Source organism: Cyphomyrmex costatus, unplaced genomic scaffold, assembly GCF_001594065.2.
Source record: "Cyphomyrmex costatus isolate MS0001 unplaced genomic scaffold, Ccosl1.0 scaffold102, whole genome shotgun sequence".
NCBI lineage: Eukaryota > Metazoa > Arthropoda > Insecta > Hymenoptera > Formicidae > Cyphomyrmex > Cyphomyrmex costatus.
In genome coordinates this window covers 611,636-633,005 of record NW_017274977.1, presented here as the reverse complement: position 1 = coordinate 633,005, position 21,370 = coordinate 611,636, and the positions used below count along the sequence as shown (strand labels likewise).

The 21,370-nt window shown below is 38.4% G+C and overlaps 1 protein-coding gene across 1 annotated transcript in view; it reads right to left on the bottom strand.

Moving 5' to 3' along the window:
• Fas1 (fasciclin 1 Fas1 domain-containing) overlaps positions 1–21,370 on the bottom strand; it is a 107,609-nt gene that overhangs the window by 46,415 nt on the left and 39,824 nt on the right. The window contains exons 3-6 of the mRNA XM_018539481.1: positions 16,931–17,061; positions 16,000–16,096; positions 10,441–10,606; positions 9,976–10,136 (exon numbers count right to left, since the gene is read on the bottom strand). Coding sequence (XP_018394983.1) covers positions 9,976–10,136; positions 10,441–10,606; positions 16,000–16,096; positions 16,931–17,061 — 555 coding nt within the window. The remainder of the gene's footprint in view (positions 1–9,975; positions 10,137–10,440; positions 10,607–15,999; positions 16,097–16,930; positions 17,062–21,370) is intronic.

Genomic DNA, 21,370 nt, shown 5'->3' with positions numbered 1-21,370 from the left:
AGAGAGAGAGAGAGAGAGAGAGAGAGAGAGAGAGAGAGAGAGAGATGTTTAGTGCGCGTTCGAATGGTTAAAGTTGTATCTTCGCCTAGCGAAAGCTTTCGGTCTCGTTCTCGAGGGAGAGCCACGGCGACCGCGAACACGTCCGACAACGTAAAACTTTCCGACACCTCGTAGTGCGTTTTCCCTCCTCAGCCATCCGAGAACGGTCTCCCCGTTTCGAGAAACGCGGGGGAGAGCTTAAAGATTTAACGCCGGGGAAAAAGTTGTCGGCCGAAGCGACCGTGCAGCACGCGCTCATAAACGGCCAACTTCGCCGAGCACCGCTTTCCGCGATGCTTTTTTCCATGAGACTTCCACTGATTTTCCTTTTTCCGCGCGGAAGAAGAGAACTTCGCGGAACAACATTGGGCGCGACTCGTCGCGACGGCTCTTTTACTTTCGCGTCACCGCGGAGGAACGATCATATCGGGCACGTTTGTATTATTGCGACAGTTAGACGTTCGACGCGAAAACGACACCGAGAGGAAGCATCTCCGACTGCGTTCTCGCATTCAAACATGCGTTGAACTAAGATTATAAATATTCAACAGAAAAATTCGCGCTTCTTTTCGACGAATATTGGCTGCGTTCAAGTAGAAAAAGCAGCTTCGCAACTGTTGTGATATTATTATAAGATTCTTCAATGTGATTACACGGGAAGAAAATACAAGACTGAATGATTCAATAAAGCTATAGCTTGCTGCGCGAGTTCGATATCTTTAAGTAAAGAGATTTGATGGTTTAATAAAAAAATTATGTCTGTAAGCAATCATCACGCTAATTCAACTAAATCTTTGCTATAATAATAATTGTTGATGTAACACAAGTTTTATTCATTGTAACAGCAAAAGTACGCGTCATCTTAGTTAGCATCCTAATCAGCGCACATTATTAAAAAAAATACTTTTTAAATATTGTGTGCTGATTGGAATGTTTTAAAAATCTAGACCTATGTATATATTCGATTTTGCTTTTTCTAGAAAGTTATCTTTGCTGTATTAATATGATTATTTACAATCGCTAATTTGATTCAACTATACAACTTTACTGATTTATAACACAGAAAAGCAATTACGGTTGGAAAATTTGAATTAATGAAATCTCTAAACAAATCTTTTTTCCGTGTAGTTCTTGTTTAATGTTCTCTTTGCTGTTTTAAATGTGTAACCAATTGTATTAAAGAATCTTACAAGTTGTAAAGCTGCTTTTTTGCTGAACGCAGTTATTCAAACTGCTGCGATAACTAAGTGTTTTGCTTTTGTTCTCAATATTTATCATTCTACGATTATATTTCGTGGAGTCGAATATTTCTTGTTAATCCCGCACCAATTAATATAATTTATTTCAACTTTCTTAAAAAATTGAACCTTATGATATTTAATTAATCAATTTGCCTTCTCAATGCAGACTGACCTATGAAATCTGTATCTTAAAGATACCTTACGATTGGTACTGTGTTAAATATCATTGCTCAATAATTCGATATGTACGTGCAAGGCGATCGATACTTCATTGTGCTCGCTATCAATCCGCTATTCGCAGACCGAGTTTGAAGCTCCGTTTTTAAGCCTTCGAGGAAAATCAAGTAAACTCTCGCAAGGTTCATTATTTATAGGAAATACTGAAAGGGAACGTTCGCGTGTGAGAATTGGTTAAAAATAAATTCATAATTAAAGGCTGTCAAGCACGGAGCGCCTTTGACGCTTCGCTCGAAACAGTCTCGATGTTCAGTGCAAGAGAAAGTATAGATAAACCGGTCTGGTGTATATTTGTTACATAGATAATCGATGTTCCCGAGAGGAGAAATAAACTCTTTGTTACAACATTTCGATCACCTTGCGTGTACGTGTAGGTATGTACAAATACGTACGCGCGAAAGAGCGTGTAACTTTCGGGGGTGACGTGAACAATGCAAGTTGGGGCGTAGAACGAAGGATGGGAGTAGGACGGGGGGGGGAGGGGGCTACTCGCAACTCGGCAAAGTACAAGGAGCGAATAGACTCAGAGGTTCTATGAGCATAAGATGCTTGCCAAAGTAGCAAGGTGAGCAAGTTCGCTGTGTGTGGATACAGGCGAGAGAAGGGGTCGCAACGAGATTCAAAGCGCGAGATAACGCCGGGGTAGAGCACCTGGAATTCTCGATGTGGTGGGTATATATGTGTGTGTATATATATATATATACATAATATAATATGCACGTATATATATCCATTATATACAGATGTACTGTTGTGTATATATATATATATATGTGACAATCGGTGGCATTATTACTATGAGCGGAAGCGCGGAACGGAAGAACGAACGACCGACTCCGTCTCGCGAGCAAAATATGAAGTGGATGGATAAATGAGATAATAGTATTGTATTGTATACATGTATATTCACATATCGCGACCGATCTCGCGTGAATCAAGCGTTATTCCTGTATCTGTAAATCAAGCGTATCTGATGAGCACGGCAAAATAACTGCATGTAAATATTATATACAAATTTAAAAGCATAGTGTTTAAAAGCATGGCATAATCTCTTGTTTAACTATCCGTTTCATTTATCGCTAAAATTTCATCAACATAAATGTATCTATTTTTAACTAGCGATACGCTCTAGAGATCAAGCGTCACGCGACTCCCGTTCCTGCTTCCGGCGATAATGTATATAATGGCCGGGACATCGAGATCGTGCGCGTGTTCCAGTTTGATTCAGTTCCCGGATGGACAAAATCGTGTCAAGGAGAGTTTGAGAGAGAAGCTACTCTCGGCGGTTCCCGGTGGTTCTGGATCGCTTCCAGCGACCGGAAAACGGAAAAACGGAACAGCTTCTTTCTGAAACCACCACCAGATGTCCACAGGACTTTGATTCGACGTCCCCGGCATGTAACGGGTACAATTATGTTTAATTATGACTCGGCACGTGTGAGACGTGTGTTGTCCGCCTTTTACAGAGAAGTGTAAATCAAAAGGCAAGAGAGCACAGTCAAAGATCAAAGACAGGGAGAGTCTGCGGGAAAAGGCGGCGAAAGGTCTGCGGTGTGAGACACACGAGGCGCACGGTGCAGTGATGGCAGAACATGGAATTCTGTGCTCTCCTACACACCAATCGGCACTTTGTCTTTGCTGTCTTTCATTTATCGAGTTTTCCTGCCTGTTCTCGTTCTCAGTGTCTACACGAGTGAACCTGGAAGTAAGTGATTAGTACTTCGCGCAACTACGCCGACCGCCGATGACGACGCCGAGTCCTTTGATTACTCCGCGCGATCGTCGTGCTAACTCATTTAACGAGCACGGTGTCTGTTGCAATCCAAGGATCCGATAATTACACGCCCCAGAGAAACCGAGGCTCTCAAAAGCTCCGGGAAATACTCGCGTATGACTTATTTTAACGTTCGTTCTTTCAAGACTTTAGAATTTAAGAAGTCATCATAGTTATAGGAATTTCCAACACATTTTAACTTCGTCCACATTTAACGCTGTCTAAAAAATATTTCATTCGCCTTTCGTCACCTCGGTTGCATGCTTTGGCGGCTGTCATCGACGATCGGGATGTCTTTCGAACACAAATACACAACATACATATGGACTCCTTGGATCAAAGGTCGTCGCGAGCCCGACTAATGCATCGGACGTAATCGGTCGGGACGTTTCCCGCTAGGAAAAGTCCCGTCGCCTTTGATCCAAGCCAAGAGGGTCTGGTGCAGACAGTAGGCGAGACGTGCCGAGGATCATTGCTGAAAAACAGTCGATATCGCATGTGACAACAGCTGTCACGTGAACATTCCATTCCTGTCCTGTGTACAAAACGTTCCTATATATACGATATATATACAATATATATATATATATATATATATATACTATACATATGTGACAGACACAGAGGGTGTACTCGGGGTGGTCCGCGCGACCGTGTCTATTTTCAAGCAATAATGGAGAGGACCTGTTTTTTTATTTCTGCACTGAACCGAACTAGAGTATTCTTTCTTGTTTCAACGAAACATCAAAGCTATTTTATTTGAAGACACTTAACACAAGTATACGTTGGTTCAGTCATAAAAAAAAACGGATCTATTTACGGCTTCGTTTATCGCGTCAAGAGTATAGGAAGAACAATCGATAAGAAAGGAAATCGCGTTAGAAGAAGCGAAAATCGATCTTTAGTTGCGTGCGTTTTGATTTTCGTGCGGTCTACCTTAGTTCCCAGATTTCTCTATTATCCTCCGCGTTTCAACGAAGCCGTATAGTTATGCCGTGAACGTATCCTCGTTCGCGCGCGTCACCCTGTGTACACGCACATAGATAATGTGGCACGTATTGCAAGAGGCGAGGCCGCGGGATGGATGCGCTTGTTGTACGTTGAACGAAATCGTGTGTTCCGATCGTTCATGTAGGCATACGTGTGACAGTATATATCGTGGAGTGAAATAATGTTTCGACGACGTTTTTCTCGATTCACCGTCGAGAAGCGGAACAGAGCTTGTCCGACGGTGAATGAGAAGCGTCTCGAGGGAGAGCCGGTGAACGCGTCGATGTGTTTCCATCGGAAAAGATGAAGCTGCATCGAGAACATCTTTGCACAGTGGGACGATGTTAACTAAAAACCGATTGTGTAGAGATTGTGTGTGTCAAACAACGTCGCGACTGCATTATTGAATTCGGATTTCGTATACATTATAAGACACCAAATTCTATCTCTGAAATCTGTATTTCGTATATTTATACCAGTCCATATTTCTGATATTTACATGATATACAGAGTTTTCAGATCAGCTCGTTTAGAGTCGATACATTTATGCGAAATATTTATTAACATAAAAAATCCAACGATCTATCAATCTCAAATAAATAAGATTTACACGTCATTTGAAATTACGAGATACATTAAAGTAGAATACCTGGATATCCAAGCATTAAAGATTCGCGCAGTTTATGATAATAATACGAAAGCCCAATACAAAAATGTGTATGACTGACTTTTAATTAACATCGTCCTACAATGCCGCGATACCGACATCGAGACATCGTGACGAATTAAGTAAATATCGGATAAACTGTCTGGACAAGAAGGCATTCTCGTGAAGAGAGTGATACTGTGACCTAGTTGTAGTTGTAGTAGTTGTGCTTGACGGGTGCCACCTGCACGAGTAATGAAATTGTTAGTGTCTTAAATAAAGTAGCTTGAACTAATTGACTCGTTGTTCTTGCACCTGTGATTAACAGGTTTCTGCCATCCGAGCGATGACGCTGTTATCGGAAGTAGAGTAATTGCGCTTAAGTATATCAAGTATATATAAGTTATAATTGCTGTACGTGTATTGCAGACGAGTGTGTTTCCTGTAAATAGCGGTGTTTTCTGCTCGTGTCGCTGTTCAATGTAAAAAATGATTAGTAGAATATATTATGTAAGTGTATATCACCTCTCCATCGAGGGATATCCAATATGTCGCGTAATGTCCAATATACGGCGGTCTCATCAAAGGATGCATTGTTGCACGCATATTGAATAAAGTTCTTCCTCGCTTATTTGTGATCGATTTTATTCGTACCGTTGCGTTTCTTTTCGGCTGCATTTTGTATATCAATATAAGATATTACATGAGGAAAGCAAATGAAATATATCAAATTTCGTCGAAACAATAATAATGATACGATGCCCTGTTAATTTTATTTCATTTTTTAAAGTATTCTTATTTCGTTATTTGTTTTATTACACATTCCATTTTACGTTTCAACTTATCCTTTTTGCCACTAAAATATTCAAAGATAAGGTATTAAAATTAAAATATTGATTTTTGTGTTAAAAAATTATTTGAGCTCCAAGAATCTAGGAATTTTTCCCCTAGAATATTATATTCCGAGAGTGTCTTCAGAATTAACTCGTATCTTGAACTTTAACGTGTCACGGTCCAAAAACTTGAAGTGCAACGCGTTCATAGCAAGAGCTCTATCGTGTATAATTGGTTCGTTATATTATCACGAGGTATTTCGGGTACGCGCACGTGCTCCATGTAAACTCCGCATACTAAAACGGCTGCGAATTCGCTGAGATTAGAATCATTACAATACACGAGGGCGATACAACAGCGCTCGATATAGGACAGAATCTTTATGATCGTCGTAAAGCTCGTTCTCTTTCTCATTGCCGCCCGCTTCCTGGCGAGTACAAACACGCCGTCGTTTATTTCGATACGAAGACATCGATGTCTGTGGTACAAATTGAAGATGTTTCTTCACACGTCTTTAACCAGTTAATACGGTGGCGATCGCCCAATAACATTTTCCAGCGAGTATCCTCGAGAACTGTTATAACCGTTTGCACCGTTATGAACTGTCCTGAACAATATTTCCACTTGCCAGCTCGATATTTCGATGAAATTAAAGAAAGGTAGGAAGTCTCTACTTCTATTCCGATAAAGAACTTTGCTTTAATTATATTAAAATTAGGCAAAATTAGTTAGTTTTTACGTCGCTGATATAATATTAATTACATGGTAAATTGGATCCCGATAAAATGAGTTAAAGTTCTTATACATGTAATATAGTTTATAAAGTGATGAACTAAACATGTCAGACACAAGGCTCGAAAATGAACAATTTTTGAGCTATATGTATCAAACGTTTATATGTTTATAATTTTTATCTTTTGTTCATTACGTTATAAACTGCGTTATGTGTAAAAACTAACTCATTTCATTGAGACCCAATTCGCCATACAATTAGCAGATCATTCCTATTTATATAGAAAATAGGTTCTGATGAAAATAAGTTAGTTTTCACATGTAATGCAGCTTATAATGTAAAAAAAAAAAATTGCCATAATGTGTGTTTTTATCTTAAAATTCTATAACTTTTCCGTGATTTCCAGACAAAATTTTACGATTTTCCCTGACTTTCTATTGAATTATTATACATATTTTAAAATTTGTTTGTATTCCCATCCGATTTGAAAATCATTAAATATTTTATTGTTACAGTAATTTAACATAATAATGTAATTATTAATGTTGCTGACCCTGCATTTCATTATTAAGTTAGTACTTTTTTGTCTTTTTCTTTTGTGTACAAACATGATTTATTTTCTCTTTCTCTGTTTGCTGCTGAATTTATAATATAAGGAAGATAAATCAGTAAATCCTGCTTATTTTTTTCCAGAAAATTTTGCTAAACCCATAACTTCCCTAATCATTTTCAAATTTTCTGACTTTTCCCTGACTTATGGCAACCCTGCTAAAAAAAGGTATCAGACATAAAAGTCTCAATAATAGATTGTATCAAAAGTAAAAAAGTTGTTTCACTCACAGAGCATCTTTGACACACCACGACTCAAGAACCATCTATTATTGAATTTTATTCTTTTGTTCATCACATTATAAGCTGTATTTGAAAACTAATTCATTTTTCTATGTGCATTCGCTAACTAAAATTATTATATAAATTATAATACTTGTTCCACCAAATTGAGAGTCTCAACGTTCTCTAAGAAGGGTGAAACACATAAAGGAGCAGCTCTTTGCGAGAGTCGAAAATTACGGGGCGAAAACACGCGTTTTCTTAGTAACAAGCAATTGCCTCGTTCAAGCCGGCTTTTGTGTTACCCGCGATCGGAACGTACAGTGCGTACTCAACGACGCAAGCGGTTACGACGACGGAAGCGTTTACTTATGAGGGACGACGGTGACGATGCGTTATCATCCGTACGGTCCACATACAATGCCGAGAGGGAGACGCGGATCCTTTGAGGTCGGCGTTACGGGTTCCACGAAACACGTCACGTCGGGATATACGTATCGAGACTGCGAATACTAATGTCCCTCTAATGCATCGCGCGGCTTGAATTCGTAATAGACGCCAGGCGTCGCGTCGCGTCGCGTCGCGTCGCGTCGCCTCGGCGAGATGAAGCACCCGCGCAGAAATTTCCACGGGATTCTAGATGTGCAATGTGGGCGTGTGTTGTGTATGCGCTTTCGTCTCAGCACCGCGATTTATCGCGAATATGTGTGCACATCCCACGGCGTACACCGCGAGATCTGCATTCTCGCGCGGTAACAGCGTCGTGCTCTTTGTTTCCGAGATATGCGCATGGATTATTATCTCGACTCTTCGCTGCTTCCACAGAATATCTAAAGAGACATCTAAAGCAGACACGCGAGAAAAAAAAAAATGAACGCTTCCCTTCCGTTCGTCCACCTTGGAATTGCGCGCGCAAGATATAAACGGGCGCGTTTGGTGAACGATATCTCTTGCCGAAAATTGGAACGTCGCCCTTGTATCAACATTTAATCGTGCGCCTTATGTTATCTCACGGACTCCGAAGTTTGAACGTTGTGTAACTTGGCACTACGGAGAGAGTTTCGAGTTGGATATATTTCTGAAATAACAGATCCAGCCGCGATGTTCGCGTTTGGAATTTCTCGTGTTTCATCACGCTTTATGTCTCTCATTATTATCGCGATGTTTTCTCTGCGTTCAAAGGCGGACGACGCGGAAAGAAAAAGACTCCACCCCTCGCCGGTGAAATCGAGACGGAGAATCAACCACGTCGACTGTGAAAGCTCTCGTGTGTAGATATCAAATGTGGCCCGTGGAAAAAAAACACGCGAATTCGACAGTGACGGACTGGCGTCGTCGCGCGTTTACAGCCGGCGTGAATGGGACTCTGAAAGGAACGAGTTCGAAACAAAGGCCCGCCTTCAATTCCGCAAAGAGCTCGAGAGGTAAGGAGGTCTAAACGAAGTTATAAATTTCGACTTTTTCTTCGGCGTTCTCGGCTCGTATAAACTGTGGTCACAATGCTTTTACGAGTAGACGGTTTTCCAGGTCAATCGTCGTCGCTTTTTCGCCGCACGTACGTGTCGTTTGCATTAACCGGAATTTGCGGATGATTGAAGACTCACGGAGAGCTCGATGAATTTTAGCGAGGGGATTTCACGGGCTCAACGTATCATAAGTATTTTTCAGCTCTCGATACACCTGTTTAATCTACTAACTATTCTTTTTTAAACACTCGGTGGTTTTTCTATATATTTAGATTTTTAGCGATTTACAACGACGTCCGAATTTTTATTTTTTTCATCGAGAAATATAAAAGATAATATCGCGGAAAAATGTCGATCAACTATAATACGCTTACGCGTTTTTAAAAAAACAAATATGCCGCTGTTCGGAATGCAAATGTAGGGGTATTTGCATCGCGAAATATGAAGATAGCATTGCTTTTTTCTAAATGCAAATCTGTTTACATCTGCATCGTAAAATGCTAAAATAATATTCCTTATACAGGTTGGAACCGTGTTTGAATTTATATTTGAAGACGAAATTATTAATTTTGTTACTGGGTGAGGATTAATATGCATATATATTATATTATCTGACCCGATCTGCGATGTAAATCATTTTAGTTTAAAACATCGGAAAATAGCGATAACCATAGCTCTAATATGATTCTATAAAATAAAATATACGTTAATATTATATGATGGCTCTTTGTAGTATTTAACAATTCATTTTAACAAAATGCAGCCGTGTTTCAACGTAAATCACTTTAATGAATACGGGCAAAATGACGATGATGAGACCGCGCGATCCCAACATGATGCGACATCATGACGCACCGTGCATATCGTAATTCATTACATTTGTGCTGTCTATTAAACTGACCAACATTATTTTCATTATTCTCAACTTCTAATAATTGAGCGTCAAACGACATTATCGATTAACGCGCTAATTGCCGCAGAATTCATTTTATGGCAAAATGATTCCGTAAATAAATTGATTGAATTAATGTAATATCTCTGATCAAAGAATTAATTTCAGCATTTATAATTCGACCGCCAGAGCGTTTCAGAAATTCACGTGATAACCGTGGCGGTCGAATGTAAACGCTAATATGTAGTAACTTTGTACGGATCAAACTGAGGACGGATGATTGTGCACTGACCTCTAGGAAATCCTTCACGGTGTTGTCGACGACCATAAGTGGCCGTGCTATCAAATGAACGACGCCGTTGCGCACAGGAATGTTCGCCTTCACTATTTCTGTCAGCACCACTCCGTCTGTGTGAGTCTGATCGCCCACCAGCGTGTCCGATTGAACGTAGACTGAAAATTGGACTATCAATTAGTCATCGAAATACAATATGCATAGATCTATCACTGGCGCTGTCCAACACAGACAAGCCTCTTTTAGCTGAATATGAATGCTTTATTACACACAAAGCCTTCTTTCAATAAGCGTAATAATGCGTAATATGTAATAGTACACAATACCGAGCAATCTCTAATAATAGTATTTTTGATTGGATTGTATGTTATCGCTCATCTATGAATCGAATCAATCGCCCGCAATGAATTATCTGAATGATTGAAACGTAGGGAACGCGAACGATCACCGTGAGTTCATCACCTTTATTTTGCGACTTTGAAAAACTGATGACGACTTTCAGATTGTCGGAGAATACGAGGGTTGGATACTGCATATTGTTTGGCGTCGGTGCGGTGAAGAGGACCTCGTTGGGTATTACGTGCCCGTCAATCACCAGCTTATCAATCAATCGCGGCCTCGGCACCGGCTGTAACAGAAAGGTGAAGATCACGAAAACTACATTAAAATGGGAAGAATATAAATTACAATTGAAGAATATAAATGCAATCATTGTCGGTCATAACTCGAAAAGGAAAACAACATCGTTACTCTAATCCTAATTATATAGTATTCGCTTTGTGAAAATTTGTTTATAATTAATGTCGTCGTTGACATACAAAGTGCTTTTGTGCAAAGGGAATTTTGGATTGAAGCTTAAAAATGTAGATTACACGAAACAAAACATTTTACATGGTCAATGAAAAATTAAATTATATAATCTTACTCCTCGCGGATTTGACTTTCAAAATAAAAAATCGCTCAATTATGTTAACTTTAGGTATATTGAAAAAAAAATTACTAAATCTCTTAATGCATATTTTTTAATAGTATTTTTAAACAGTATTAAGTAAACATTTAATTATAGTAAATAAATATTTATGTAAAATAAAAGATAACAGTTAAAGTATAATAGTTTTTGTATTAAATAAATACATGTTTATATTTAATAAATATTTACTTAAAATTATTCAAATAAATTTTTATTAAAATTTACTTTTCTTTTAGTATAAAAGATACATTAATTTAAAATATATTAGACTCGCGCGAATATAGCAGAGTTAAGAAATTTTCGGAGCAAAATACCAATTAAAATTAATTAATTGCATAATTTCCTCACGTCGTACATTTTTACTGCTCCCTAAAAAAAGCATTTAATTGTTAGAGAACGTAATTTGTAATTTCCACGATGTGAAATAATAAACTTATATCCCTCCAGAAGAGGAGAGTAGAAGTTTTTATTTCGCGGACTGCTGACACCCTCACGTCGCCTCTTCTTGTTGTCCGGATATACTCGTCCTTTCATCTGACGTCTCAGCTTCTCGCACAAAAGCGCGGCCGACCGCGTTGTCACGGCAACTCGATTTCTGTGCGGAAGGACCGACTTCGTGAGGAAAGAACGAAAGGTGACGAAGGCGCACAGGAGTCTCGATACCAGCCGTGGAGTTCTCGGTTAGACGACGATCTCGTTGAGAGAAGAACTTTTCGAGATCGAGTCGTACACCGTCGTTACACACTCTTTCGCACCCTCTTCTCGGCGGCCTCGCTTTTCTCTCTCTCTCTCTCTCTCTCTCTCTCTCTCTCTCTCTCTCTCTCTCTCTTTGCTTTCCCACCAGTTCTTTTTTTCCCTCTTTTTTTTCTTTCCTTCCTTGCTTTTTTTTTCCAGATCCGGAGCCCGACGCGTCGTATGTACAGGCGCGAAACTTTCGGTAATTTCTGACGGGATGGCTCGTTTAACTCCGGCTCGTTTTTACGCTCCAAGTTGGATTACGTGAGCGCGAACTATTGTGTGTAGTACGCGAGCTTGCCGTTGAAAATTGGAGAAAAAGCGGAATTCCGCGCCGAAGTGCTGCGATGTGAGCATAATGAAACACCAGAGGAGTCACGAGTCGGTGGGATGCGCACGGATTCGCACAGCGAAATTCATAATTTTTAATTGTCCTTATTTCCGCCAAGAATTAATGGACGTTTCTTGAAACTACATAAAAAAAAAAGGGAGAATGAAATATTTTAACGCATAAAATTTGTACTAAGCGCCTTTAGAAGAGCGCTGTTAAAAAGCTTTTCTAGCACTTTGACAATAATAAACGTTTCACGATCAAAATTAAATAATGAAAACTTTAGATAATAATTAACAACAATTAAAAAATAAAATGTCTAAATTCCTTTACACACAGGAAAAAAGTTTAGTTTCCAATTAATTAGAGTTTTGATAAATTTGACCAATATATATATATATATATATATATATATATATAATAATTCGATACGAATAAATACGTTTCCAATAAAAATCCATTCAAAAGAAATCTATCCGCACCGCGACGTGACGATCGCGTAGCCGAATTCGTTAATCGCCGGTCAGCTCGCGTCGAGCATCACACCGGTATAGTGTGCGCTCGTGTTCCGATCACTTTGCGATTTTTGCGGCTTTCCCGAGTGAATTTCGCGTACAGAGACGAGAGTTAAAGTGGTGACTCTGGCGACGAGCAATCATGTCGGTATATCAATCTGCTCGACCGCGATCAATGCGACCCTCGGTATTCGTAACGAGTTGCCATCGGATCGCGTTGCCATCGGCTCGATCGTTTTTCCAGGCCGTGGGAACGATCCAATCTTTTACTCGCGTTTCGGGATACCCACTCGTCGTATGAATGCCATCTACGAGTGCCATTCGCGAGGAGAATCGAGAATCACCAGGAATATCGCGAAGAGATATTGAAGAATCGTCATAACGAATTGATTGGAACCGAAGATATATAGAATAAACGGCGCCATCCATATCAAACGGTCAACATAAATGAAAGAGAAGAACGTGAAGACATTATATCATTGTAGTAGAAAGAAATAAAATTAGCCGTTTTCACCTCCCTTTTTTATTCATTTTTATCGATTAGTTTAACCCACGGATGGCACAATCCATTCTATATGTCTTCGATTGGGACAAGTGATCTCGCTTCTCCGTCATGTTGCACTGCTCTTTCCCAGCGTCGCTCTGAAGTAGCTTTCGGATTCGCGATGGAATATTCTTGGAATATTCGCATAGCGTTCGTTGAAGACAGACTATTTGCTCACGTTTGTTTGTGGTCTGGACTCGACTCGATGGTCCAGTTTCCACCGAAGCATCAATCCACAATGCGGCGTAGAACCAAAATTTAAGTCGATGGAAATGCATTTGGTTGCGCTCATCTCACTACTCCAGCTTCAATCAACAAAGTCAATCGATAAAGTCACTTCCAATATCGCAGCGTGAAACCGATTGACTTCGGTGGAAATTAAACTATAATGATGCATTACGATGCCGTGTCTGATGATTATCTACCGACAGCGCGTCACATCGCGGAAAGTCACGTCAATCTAACATTCAGTGAATTGTGAAACTGGACCTTAGTCGCGCGAGCCAATTGTGCTGGAAAATCGGACGAGTGAACCGGCCACGTTCCTTGAGGACTCTTCGCAGAAAGAAGCCGTATATGAGTACGTTATACGTTATCGCGAGTGTCGGTATAGTAAACGATCCATGACTGACACTAATGTGGAATAATCTTTCCTCGCCGTTACTGTTACGATCTTTCGATGGGTGGATTATTTCAGATTAATCAACGGGAATCGCGTTTGATCGCGACCAGACGCAATCTTCGAAAGAAAATAATCGTTCGCGAGTGTGTTGGGTAAAAGTGAAAAGTGCATCATGGATTATGGAGCAGCCGATAATATTGTATATATCAAGAAATTGGAATCGAGAGACACAGAAACAATCGTTCTTCGATCTATCGGTAGTAATGAGTTCTAAGTTTTAGTTTTTCAAGATTTTTCGTCGTATAATGCAAAATTGCCTCTAAAGTTCATTCTACAATTGTTGGCGATGGTGAATCCTAAGCTTTAATTTCTGCGTCGATATTCTCAAGATTTTTTCCATTATACAACGCAAAATTGTGTAATATAAAGCTTATTCTACAATTGCGTAAATATAATTGTAAATGGTTGTAATTGTAAGAATTAACCGATCACAAGCGAGGAGAATATTCGATTATGAAATGGTCAATTTCTTATATAGTTTAAAGCTTAAATTTTAAGGTTTAATCTTTAAAATTTCATTGTAAACCCCGCTTTACGCGATTGTATTATAGAACGAATTTAGGTCTGTGATCTGATTCACGCTTACAACGTTAATAAGCATCAATTACCTTGTTTCAATAAACAACAATGACGTTATTCTAAGAGAATTATAAGCGTGAATCGGATCGCAACCTAAGAATGATGTGAATAAATAGAAAAGATAATAAATAAATGAAGATAAAAAAGAAGAATAATAAATAAGTAGATAAAAGAAAACGGATACACTTTCAACTGCTTAGAACTGACAGGAAAAATTTCGACGTGACAGGAATTTTCGAAATTCCTGTTCGGTAGACAACCTAAATGTAACATAACATCGGTCATTATTATATAATTTTGCATCCGATAATATAAATGTAATATAATACACAGAGTGTTACATGATAGTTGCATCATTAAACGTGAATTTATACGATTGATGTTATTTTGAACTTATAGTTGACGTCGATTGGTGTTATCTGTACGTAAAAATCCGAGACAGCTCGTTGTTCTTGTAATTTCTACGAAATACGTGAAATAATTGCGTGCGCATTAATTGCGGCTTTATCATTTTACACCAATTTTTACACAGCTCGCCTGTAAAGAACACCGCGCGCTCAGCGTTTCTTCGACGTTAAAATAGATTTGCACGCGATGTCGGAATGTCGCGTTTGTAATCCGACGTTTGAAACGTCTAAATGCCACGCATACGTATCCGTACGGAATAATTTACATCCGCTGGTAAAACGTCATCCCGTGTAACGCCGCTGCAACACGGTGTTCCGTGCGCGGAACATTTCGAACGAGCGCGTAAATTTTGCGGTATCTAGGACCGTGCTATCGCCATGTCACGCAATAATCATTTCTTTTCAACATATTGCGAACCTGGACAATTCTTTTTAATCCGAATGGTTCCCTCGTGTTTAAGAATTTAAAAGAATAGCGCATTAATATTACATTAAATGAAGTCTGAATTTAACAAATCCTTTAAATAATGTCTATTCCCTCTAATGTAGATTAACTTTAATCTCGGTTTAACTTACTTTTTATCTTGTTGTAAGAACAAAAGAAAATAAAGAGTAAGTTAAGCCGAGAGTAAAGTTTAATTTACATTAGTATATCGAAAAAAAGAATCTAGTAATTATTAACAAAGGTTGAATAAAATAATTTCAGTCCAATATTCGGTTCGTGTAACTAAAAATAATTTTACAATGAAAAAATGTTTGATTGAAAATGAACGAACCATTCTAATATCAATCAAAATTCTAGTCGAGATAACCAGACGTCCAATTATGATGACCGGAATTTTGATGGACATGATCAGAATCTATTTTCAATCAAAAATTTTTCTCAGCATTTCTTTTGATATTTAGTGAGTATATATTATCAAACATAATAATATAACCAATCATTTGGTAACAATTATTAAATGTCTGAAAAGTTAAATTATTTTTTATTACATTTTAACCAAACATTTGATTAAAATTATTTTACTTAACATTTCATAATTATTATCAGATTCTTTTTTCAGTGCACAAAGACGGACATTAAATCCTTTCTTTACCATAAAAAGAATTTACCATAAAAAGCTTTATCTAATTTTGAACAAAATGCCACAAATGCGGTTATTTTCGAATTTTTTAAGGAAAAATTGGTCGCACGATGAATGATATTAAAATCATCCCCTCGGATGATCAAGTCGCGAAGGTCGCTAAAGCCGCTTACCTTGAAACCCTCGTCAACGGGAATGAAGAAAGTAAAACGACCTTCAGCCTTGTAGATAGATTCCTTCTTCTCGATGACGATCTGCTGTCGGAAGGTACTAAAAAGAAAAAGAAGGGTTAATTACGAAGGTAGTGTACGAGACGCGGCGACGTTAATAAGATAAACGAGAAAAGTTCGTGCATTTATTTACGTTTAAATGCACCAAGTTTTTATATTTATATTTAAATTAGGAGGACTGTGTTTTAATTGATGGGTCGACGTAATAATACTTTAAAATTGTCCATGGAACCGTTCGAGAGGCTGAAGACAATCAGTATAAGATAATTAAATTGGTATCACGCTATGCATATTTTACGATATATTGATTTTTTTTCAATAGAGAAAACGGCTTTGCAACTGTTGTTAAATTCTTTGATATGATTGTTTTAATTAAATCTAGCAAGAAACTAGGGAAAGATTTAAAATCATATTAAAGATTTTGATAATACAGTTGCAAACCTGTTTTATCTGCTGAACGCACCTGTCGATGTATAGAATCATATTAATTTATAAAATATAGTTTGAACAACGTGATAACCAAACGCGCGTCTGTGTAGAATAAAAAGCATTTTTTTTAAAGCGAAGAAGAATTCTTGAAATTCTCGGAAATTGAAAGATCTTTAGATAGCAATAACTATATCTAAAGATCTAAAAATACAAGGATATCGTTTAAAAAGTAATATTTTAAGAACGCTATATACGCGTAAGAGCAGATTATCGCTCCAAGATTCGAGGGCGTGAAAAGCTCTCTTCTCTTCTTCTTCCCAGCGCAATAAATGTCCTCGTTACTCTTTTATATCTGCAGCCAGACATTCCTACTACCGAAAACGATCGCCGTGTAAATAGCGAGTCTCTCGAACTCCGGCACTGATTTACTGAACAGTCTACTTACCGTACGCGATGGTCGCCCAAATTGAGATTCTCACTCTGGTTCAGAAATTGGAAAGCGTTTGGGTTGTAGACCGGTGATTCCATCGAGTTGGATCGCACAGGCTCCAGCACTTCATTTATGATGTGCAAGACCTGAAGTCAAAAAAAGATTGTCGATTGTTATTGAAGAATTTTTATCAGTATGGAATTAATATTAAAATAACTTATATCAAACATTAGGTAGATAAATAATGATAAAAGAATTCGTATTGAAAGAAATAAATCGAGAAAGGTTTCGAGGAGATATCATAATACTGTATTTAACAAAGACTTTCTAGGAAAATTATGTAATTGGCAAGTGCAAGGATGTTAAATCAAGCAACCCCAGGATTAAGGTTAAGAGTCCCTAATTTTGACTTGCAAGGACCAAGCTAATCTCGCCAAGTTCGAACAGATCCATGAATCCGGCTGCGGCGGAGAAGATGAAGTGAGACAAACCGACTCAAGCTCGTGACGCAAACTTGGCGGGAACGGGGAACACGAACAGAGGCACGAAGATAAACCTCCAAGTCTGAAGTGGAGGAAGCGGAAGCGAAATAAACGAGGAGCTAGAGAGAGAGAGAGAGAGAGAGAGAGAGTAAGATAGAGAGACTAGGAAGTGCACGTCGCAAGTATTTATCCTGTGGCGACGAACACTGGCTATATCGGATCTGTCAGAAACAACTGACGCTGCGCTTTAATGGTAAACATGGAGGAGAGAAAAACATATTTATTCACGTGTGTCTAGATAATTCACTATGAAATTCTCTTCGACAAAAGACAGGTTTCTTTTCAAGAATAATATTTCGAAATAACGTTTCTTCAGTTTTACTTGACACGATAAATTCGATTGCATCCGGCTAGAAACTTTTATTGGAAAGATCACGTATGCAGTCTATACATTGTAGATTTTAAACCCTTTGGAGTTGACGTGGATTTATTATTGGACTCAATTAAATCTTTTTCTCAAAAACTTAATCAGGATCATGAAACGGCGATAATCCACAAATCTTTTGACACCTCTGCAGAAAATATTCGTGAAAGTCAAAAGTATTGTCAAACAATTAAATTTTCTTCATGTTACACGTGCAAAAATTATTTTTATTGAAATATAATATTCATCTTTTTTTGTACACACACAAATTATACCACTTTGGTTCATTAAAAAAAATTAATCAAATGACTTAATTAGTTATTTTAGTTTAATTTACTAGAACTATTTTTAATTTTATTAAGAAACTCTAGAACTCCTCAGAATTCAGAACTGTAAGAAAGTTATTTTTTTATTCAAAGTAAGGTGTCAACTTTACAAAGATTTTTAACTAACATAAATTAAATAGAGATTTTACAGACTCAGCATCAGTAACTGTTACAGATTTTGGCGTCAGCTTTGAAGGTTAAGTATAACAAATATATTATGCTGTCTCTCAAAGAAAGGAGGAGAATGTAATAGGTTTCTTTTACAAATTCTTCTCTCTCTCTCTCTCTCTCTCTCTCTCTCTCTCTCTCTATAATGTACGTGCTATTTCACGAAAAAGTCACTGGAAAGTGATAAGATGTAGAAACTGTTACCCCCTTTGCGCGTCCCCATCGGGAACAAGCACCATCATTTACCATCCTGAAAAGGAAAAAGTTCACGACTAAAACGTTGCCGCTGCTATTTATTCGCTCTCACCAGTGATCGTCCTGACTCCCTTATCTCGCGAGGGATATCCTGTTCCTATAGCTGTTTGCTTGGCTGTTTGGCTTCCTCTGTTAGGAAAGAAAAGAGGAACAGAAGAGGAATAAGGGCCTTGAGAAAACATAAGCATCGAAGTTGCAATGCCCTGAGAGATTTCGACTGTATGTACAATATTGAGATATAGTTTTCCTGTGCGCTCTGTATTGATAAAAACGTCCCCTCTTACTAGAATTGTATTTAATATCCATAAGTTTTATTTTTTAGCTGTTATGCTTTGTCATAAAATATATATCTTAAATAATATAATTAAATTCAAGATACCAAGAGAAAGGAAGAGGGAAGAAGAGAGGGAAGCGAAGAAACTAATTGAAACGCTGAGAAACTATATTAATAAGCGACGATGATAATGAAACTAAGTTAACATAATAATTCACCAGAAACTGTTTTCTCTGTACTACTTCTGTATCCACTGTTGAATTATTACAATGGCCGTTCGATATGTAGTATCACGGGCAAATCATATCTTGGAATTATAAAGTACCTTCTATATAAAATTTCATATTTAAAATGTTTGAAGATTTAGAAATACGCAGATTTGATAGGAGTGTTCATGGAGTGGATAATTAAATATCCGCACGATCCATCGTGGCCGCGCCGACAGTTTTAATACGAAACATCCATCACAATGTCTGTAAAGATGAAGGGGGAGGGAAAAAAAAGGAAGAGTCGTACGGAAAGTTGGCGCCTATGAGCTCTCTGAGGGGAGAGAGAGCAGCGCGGGTAACGTGGAAGATCGTATGATAAGAGGAGCAAAAGGAAGACGACGAAGGAGCGTGTCCCATTTATCCAGCGTAGTCGCAGAAAAAGACAACGACGGGGGAGGTGGAGTATGGCGGTTGGCTAGAAATGAATCGTTTTACTCACCGAGAATGAGAGAGGAAAGCGAAGTTTGTGTGTTCCTTACGGGATAAGACGGGCCGAGCTAGGACGCCCATTTATCTTGCTCGCGCGGTCGCGAGTCGTCGGGGGAGAAGAGGGAGGTAGAGATCGAACGTTTGCCAGGACGAATCCTTAATTTTTCGCACGGTTACCTACTCCTACGCATCCGATTTTTTCGCGTATAACAGCTGAACGTCAGGAAGACATTAGAAGTCGAGAGTCGCGGAGTACATTATAAGCTCCTGTAAACTTTGACTGAAAGGAAATCATTACAGATCACGTTTACACTGTGACACTTAATCGGATTTAATAACATCTGTAGAAACTGGCCAGCCATTCCATTCCTCAGAGGGACAGGTATGATTGGCCAGTTTCATAACTACGGAAGTTATTGAATCCGATTAAGGGTGTTCATGTAAACTTACTCCACAGTCTAACAAAAAGTATGGAAGTGAATTATATTTGAATTTAACATCACATTAGGTGCAAGTATAATTTTTATCCTGTTGATGTTGATGTAAATATCAATATAAAGTAATTTTACATCAATTTGAGATTATGTATGGAAAGGTTTTGTTAAAGAGTATCTAAAAATCTAACTACAGATCTGAAAATAATATTGTTGGGTCATCAAAATAATTATACGCAGGACACTTAAACTAAATGCTAGTATATTAAAATATTTTTAAGTATATTATTGAGATTCCTAAATAATAACTACTTCGATAGCCCAACGAAATCATTTTTACACTTGTATCTAAATTTTTAGAATCATTCTTTCTATATGATATTAAATCAACACCCATGGTGTTAAATCCACACTACGTTAATAGGAGTTACGTAAACGTCCCGCATGATGTTACGTTCACATCTATATTTTTTAGAGTGTAAAGTTTCTGCAATCGCAACAGGATACTGTATCGATCTTCTAAGTTCGATCATATTAATTTCGCCCGTGCTTCTTTGTTACTGTCTAATTTCGCGCGAGTGGGAAGTACGCCGACCCAACGGTCGGCCTACCGCGGAGTATCGTAAAGTTAACGCTAATTAAACTTTACCGATAGTTGCGCCGAGCCACTCGCGACCTCTCTCCGAGCGAGCTCCTTCTTAATCAGCTCGGCTACCCATATTCGCGGTTGAGGATGGTACACGCGGGTACGAGTTATCATCTCGATACACAGCAGCCTGTGCTCGTTTATTTCTCTTGGGCTCCCCACCGCGAGATAATCACGATCTGTGCACATGTTAACGATGAATTATCGTATGCAACTATCTTTTACGATAAACTCGCGTAAATATGCTTTTCGAATCGGGGATTAAAATCGATTTAATTTCACAAAAATTATTTTGGGATTTATTAGAATGTCATCGATGCGTGCGTTGTCATACTTTAATTATCTTTCTATTACAGTGTTTTGCTGTGCGCGGTTATTTTTAATCGAGCAGGAACAAAATTATCCGGGTCGTTACACCTAAAGTATATCTGGCGCGTGTCACATTTTTCGGGAAAAGCCTTTTAATGAAGTACTTAACATTTTGCGTACATTTAGGAAATAATGGACCACGTTTCCAGTTAAAACCTTCCTGCTTTTCAATTAGTGCGAGAGGTAAGAGGGGAACGAGAAGAACACTGGAGCGTTTAAGTTTGCAGTTGACGTACGTTAATAATTTTATACGCGCGGCGAGTCGCGGCTATTAAGTAATCAAATGCATTTTTTCCACATGAATATTCAAGCTAAGAAGAGAGAGAGAGAGAGAGAGAGAGAGAGAGAGAGAGAGAGAGAGAGAGAGAGAGAGAGAGAG